Genomic DNA, 6,326 nt, shown 5'->3' with positions numbered 1-6,326 from the left:
CTGTGTCTAACGACTCTGCTGGGAAGTTGAACACACTAGTAAACAAGCACTGTTGTATCACTCTGTCAGAATTAAGCAACTCCTAGTGTTACTCGGTCTACGCGGCCAACAGCAGGGATGAGCCTATAGTCACAGCAAATAACACAAATACAGGAACTAACGCATAACATGTGACAACACTAAACTTTCTTTTACCCGCCGTCCCACCGTCCGACTGGCTTCCACAGTTTCGAAAGTTCTGAGCAAGTATATACCCATAAGGTTGCTGAAAATCCGTCGCCAGCCCACGACCGGTTTCGACCTTTTTGGGGCTCATTAGGTAGGCGCAGTCCCCGGGTTTCTGTCAACCTTATGTTCCACTTGAAACCAAATTGCACGAAATTAGCGGATATACGCTCATTTGCAAACTAATTTGGTTTCTCGAGAGACTCACCTGGAACCCAGCTGAATCTCTCGTTTGTGAATATCTCGCTTGTGTAAACATCACAAACGAGAGATTCAACTGGGTTCCAGGTAAGTCCCCCGAAAAACAAAATTAGTTTGCAAATGAGTGTATATTCTGAGCAAGTAGTTTCAAAGACCAGCCGGACTCCAAACCACTATTCCCTGGTATTTATCAGGTGGGATTTATCCTCTTCATCAGGCAATTCATAACCGCTGCCGCAGCTGTGCTCTTCAGAGTTTGAAAACTAAAACGATGCATAAAAACAGTGAACTCTTCTTGGTCTGAGTGTCGCGGACGACCAGGCAGCAATTAACTAGGCCCTAAAGTTTATCCGAATAAATGTTGCTTTCCTTGTTGCCGGTTCCCTACTTCACTTTTGGCTTCCCGAATATTGCCGAAACACGCTTATTTCTTCGACGAAATAAAACCACTCGTTAATTTTTCAGCAATCTCCCTATCAATATTTGAGGTCAAGGAGATACACTCGATTCTGCATATTTTCAATTCAACAAGTTAAGGACAAAACATTGGATAGACCAGTTGGAAACCAATTTTCCAAAGTTATGTTGGTTTCCGTATGTGGATGACATTGATTAGCTTAGCGGTCAACCATCCGCTGACATTTTCACTGAGACCACACGAGCTAGTTTGTTTGCCTCACTGCACTTTTGACACTGTCTGCTCATCAAAGACTATTATTTCAGTTTGTCTTAGAAACAAATCTGATTGTTACTCAGGTAACATCTTCTTATGGAGTCCGTTTACGTGTTACTAAAAACCAGCACGCGATCAAAAATGATCTGTGGATCATCCACAATTAATTAACCAATATACTGTGCGAGGCGCCCATTGAAGCTGGAAGTAACGCAAGTGTGCTGATATCGGCAAGATTCTGTCTTAAAAATAAGGGCTTCCTGGCCCAAGAGTCGACAATTCTTTGTCATTCTCCTCTTCACTGTTTGTGCAAGCTCATTTAAAGTAACTTCTTCCGTGAGTGGATGCTACTAATGCTAATTCAGATGGACCTTTTCGGAACGGCTAATAATTCATTGTAATCATGCTTTGTAAGTGTTGCCGACGATCTAAATAAACAGCCCGTCTGTTTCTGAATGTAAGGAGACTTCCAATGGGGGAGTAGGTGCAAACGAGCACTTGTGTCCATCTCTTGAGTTCCTCTAAATGGATTAGCATAAAAAACGTTCCGCTGTAACACCTCCAAAATCCCATCTCCCAGGCCACCCGAAGGTAGCACAAGGGCTGGGATACTGCCAGGTTGCCCATGCCTAGACAAGAGAAGTCGAGATGCAGAAGACCTTCCGGTCAGTAATCTGGCGCTTCAAATACTGTGCCAGCCCGATTAGTATTAGTTACGTCCTCAGACAGAATATTCACCGTAAGAGCTTTGCTATTTTCGGAGTGAGAGTTTGATGGTAGTGCACGCACCCCTGTGGACAATAGGGGTGAATATTAGTTCTTTTACGAGCCTACTACACGCAGTTAGTAGGTTCCAAAGAATCCCCTTGTGTCTCTACTATTACTCAGACCCAGACCCTGAGCATATCAAAGAAGTTTGTTTACTGTGTGGTTCACTGCCGCTACAAATAGATAATGCTGCATCATCCCAAAAATTGCCTCCAGTAACTCCAACCTACTGGAGTTACTGGGTTCTCTGAAATTAAGTGAACTGTTTGATTCCTAAAACTTTACATTGTTTGCTGTTTCCCATGGTTAGAAGGGACTTGAAATCAGGGAACTCCGTTTGCTGTTTAATGATCTTTATTATAGCGAGTTGCGTTCTTGATAGGGATCCTTCCCCACTCAACACATACCTCATGTAGCACATTGACTCTAATGTAGCTTTTAAGTGGAAACAAACTGTGTACTATGTACGATTTCCCTTCCAGCTTGTTTGGGCAGAAACGGAGGAAGTTGGTTGTAGCACTTACTTCTGCTACAGTTTCCAAACGGCTGACGGGAGCTATCTGCAAGACGTCGATTATACAGTGTGTAAATATTCGCCAGCGTGAGTGAGCCCCCTATCCATCTGAGGTCCATCTGTAATTAAGAATCTCATTGAAGCAAAAAATTGAAATTAATCAGGATTGACTTTTTATTTATTCGTTCCGTTGATGAACGTCATTTATGTATCATATATATATATATATATATATACGAATATACGCCTATACATCTGTAGACAAATTATCCTTTTATCTTCTTTGAATCCTAGTGGAAACGTGGTCGGTGAGCCTCCTTACGAGTTCCAGGATGAAGATAATTTTTAAATTGACTTGACAAGAGAATCTTCCTCAAATGGACAATAAATGTGTTGAGAAAGTTTTGTTTACTTATTACCTCTTGTACAATGGAACTAGTTGATGGTCGGTGAGCCTCCTTACGAGTTCCAGGAGGAAAATAATTTTTAACCACAATTGACAAGAGAATCTTCCTCAAATGGACAATAAATGTGTTGAGAAAGTTTTGTTTACTTATTACCTCTTGTACAATGGAATTTAGCTAGTTGATGCAATAAATGGTATACAATGAGACCATAACAACTATTCCCAACTAGATTTGCGCAAAACGGATGTTCCTGTGCACCGCCCCTGTCGGACCAGAGAACGTTCAACTAGGATAAAATTCTCAAATATCAAGCGCGGTAAACTCTCCGAAAGGTAAAATAATTTCTAAAATCCTGATGTCAGTTCTGATGCCGCCCATGTGGAACCGGTGCAAAGCGGTGGTTTTAATAGGTACATATGGCGCGAACAATCCACCCGAAAGGGTCACTTTTTATGCTCGGAAACTCATAAAATTGTGTTGCGAAATTGGTGGCTCAGACCAAAACTGTCCTCGCGCTGACACATCCATGGATTGGGAGCCGTCGTACCACCAGTTTATCTCGAGAACACATAGGGTCTTCATAAACTGATTTGAAAAAGCAGCAAATTTTGCTCACATCGACTGCGTTCCGCGCTAATAATCTATTTTGTCATCACTGATTCGCCATACTCTGTTATCTGTTCTTCCCGGGTGCCAGATTTCTATCACATCGCTGAACAATTATGTTGTTGCTAGACTACTGCCAAGAATGAATGCCAAAATATCCCAGTGAAAATGAGCCATCGTTGGCAGACCAGAGGGAGTGGATCAATGGGCGCTAAAGGACCTCAAATTATTAAGAGAAGATCTCTAGGGCAAATTTTTAAACCCTAAATTGCGTTGCAAGAAAAAAGGTAGTAATCGATTTCTGGAAAGAATGGTCCCCTTTTGACTTCAGCCAGACGACCCTCAATTGGGAATATTGGGTCTGGTACATGTAGCAAACGAGTAGGGCTACGCAGAACTGACGATCGAACCTCTACACTAAGTTGTGTAGGCTGATATGCGCACCTGATTGGGCTCGCAGAGGAAGACCTGGAGATATTCGACAGGTGAAGCTACACAGCGCGACTGGGAGACGAACGAGGGAATGTATAAACAGTGGAGATAAAACGGGACAAGCGTACCATAAACGCAGAGGTTCGTTGGTGGCTGACATGCCTCCTACTTGTTTGACGATGGATACTACTGACGGGAGCATGCGAGTAGTATGTTTTCCCGTAAACCCGTTTCGCGTCTCTTGAAAAGTGAGATCTATGACGGAATTTGTGGAGTCGCATTTGCTTGCATTTGAGCAACGGCCAATGATATCCAGGGAATTTCAGGAAGGCGTGTTCAAGAAGAAGATGGATGTTTAGTTTTTGTGAACAACATGCAAGTGAGAGTTTTGCTTCCCTGTCCGATAGTCTGTAACTGTTTACTTGGCGTTTTCCAACAAATAACTCCACAGCAAAGGCTTCATTTCATTTTGTACCGTCGCCGATATAAGCATGAAGATCCCGTGGCCAAAACCCATTGCGGATGAGGAATTTGGGATCTAGATTGTGGGTCTGTTCGCCGAGCTTGGCCGTTGGTTTGCAAACGTTTCATCACCAATCGAGTGGGTTGAGTGACCCATTCGACCCTGCACTGACGATGTCACCCCGATTTGTGACGAAACGTTTGCAATCCAACTGCCAACCTCGTCAAGCACACCAACAATCAAGCAGCGCACCCGAGCTACCTACATACCACATTCCTGGAGGACTTCTAGGAGGTTGTGGAGGCTGCTGGACTGGATACCGACCTCGGTAAGTTGGCGGCGCTGAAGACCCTCCTCAGAGGCTGGGCAAAGGCAGCCCAGGATGCGGCCAGACGAAGCCCTCGGAAGATGGACGGGGCCGCCGCGATTGAAACCTTTGCAGCGGAGTTCGACACTCAGGCCGACCGACAGGAGGCTATGAGGCGGTTCAAAACGGCAAAGATATCACCTATATCTGACACCACAGTGTTCTCCGCCAGCGTGTAGCAGTCGTTGGATCGCGCTTTGCCGGGACTGGATCGAGGTCGCGTCACCAGTTGCTATCTGACCAGTTCGTTGGAGGAGTGCAGCCACTGCTTGGCACTCAGTTGCGGTTGGCGAAAGCGACTGGCCAGTTATGTTTGGAGGAACTGACGCATCTGGCAGGGAAAGTGGCTGAGGGACCACTAACCATGTTTCAGCCTCAGGAGGACAGGGATGTGGACGAACTGCAGACCAGAGTAAACCGACTCGCCGAACGGCTTGCAGCCATGAAGACAGAATCGCGGAGGTGCACTCGAACGAGCCGATCCTGCAAGTGCGGCAGGCCTGGCCATTGGAAGAATCAGTGCCCTCGTACCCTCGTAATAAATATCTTGATTACCTCCCTGTTCCCGGGTGGGTTAAGACTAGCGCAGTGACACAGGCCACCATACGAGCTGTTATCGAGATAGACGGAAAGAAGGAGTTGTGATCGACTGATGCAGGATTAGGGCCATCGCTGTCGCGGAGAGAGAATCAAGCTGAATACAGACCATGCGCACTACCTGTGAGAGTTGTGGGTGGATATCGACTGAAGATTGACGGATCGCCAATGCACTCGATGCGCCTGGGCGACAACTTCGTGCAGCACGCGCGGTTGGCTTAAAGCAGAAAAAGCTGGTGGCTGCGTATGTCGCAATCAAGCTTGAAGGTTATCCAAGCATTGCCGTAAGTAAGCTGCATTCTCAAGGGCTTCCATCCTGTAACGTGCCTTCAGTGTAGTTCGTGGTCCAGGGATATTCCGAACATTTTACGGGCGGTAAGGATCCGTTCGCCTTCTGCCCGTGTATTGAACACGAGATTTTCCTATCGTCAGAATGCTTTTGACCTTACGGCCGCCGTCCGTTGCCGCTCCATCAACGGTAGTAGGTCCATAAACAAATTCAAGAGATGTTGATGAATGTCATGATCAAAGAAGCCAATAGTGCATGCAACTCCCTGGTTGCGCTTGTAAGGAAGGCGAATGAAAAACACAGGTCTCGTGTGGACTTCCAGCACTTGAATGAACCGACCTTGAATCGGGTTGTAGATGTGCCTTCGGCTGCGGAGATTGTCGATGCCCTCCAGCATTCCCGATATTTCGTTGTGTTCGAATTTCGTTCCGAACACCGGCAACTTAATATCAAGGCGGAGGCCGGGAGAAAACGGCACTTACAGTTAGGGACATTTAACATCAATTTAGACGTATGTCGTTTGGATTGTCCGGGGCACCATTCACATTCCGGCGCTTCATGCTTCGTGTAACGAAGTTACTCCAGAATGTTGCCGTGTATGGAGACGACATCCTTGTGTACAGCAATTCGGAACCGGACCACGCGGTTCACTTGAAGGCTGTGTTGAAATGGATCCGGGAGACTGGCGTGAGGATAATTGAATCCAAGACACAGCTCGCTCGGAGTTCGGTGACACTACTGGGGCATAAAGCGGGTCGATGAGAGGTTAGTCCACCGCCAGAAG

At 46.0% G+C, this 6,326-nt stretch overlaps 1 protein-coding gene across 1 annotated transcript in view; it reads left to right on the top strand.

Annotated features, from left to right (window-relative positions):
- Window positions 1-5,475, top strand: part of T265_08372 (hypothetical protein) — a gene marked incomplete at both ends in the record, with an annotated part of 21,240 nt that extends 15,765 nt beyond the window's left edge. The window contains 7 exon segments of the mRNA XM_009174156.1: window positions 324-513; window positions 1,988-2,082; window positions 2,350-2,468; window positions 4,369-4,617; window positions 4,649-4,814; window positions 4,829-5,225; window positions 5,315-5,475. Of these exon segments, the coding sequence (XP_009172420.1) occupies window positions 324-513; window positions 1,988-2,082; window positions 2,350-2,468; window positions 4,369-4,617; window positions 4,649-4,814; window positions 4,829-5,225; window positions 5,315-5,475 (1,377 nt within the window).
- Window positions 5,476-6,326: the final 851 nt, after the last annotated feature.

This window comes from Opisthorchis viverrini (assembly GCF_000715545.1).
Source record: "Opisthorchis viverrini unplaced genomic scaffold opera_v5_213, whole genome shotgun sequence".
NCBI classification, from domain to species: domain Eukaryota; kingdom Metazoa; phylum Platyhelminthes; class Trematoda; order Opisthorchiida; family Opisthorchiidae; genus Opisthorchis; species Opisthorchis viverrini.
The sequence above is the reverse complement of the archived record's forward strand: the minus strand, read 5'-3'. Positions and strand labels throughout refer to the sequence as shown.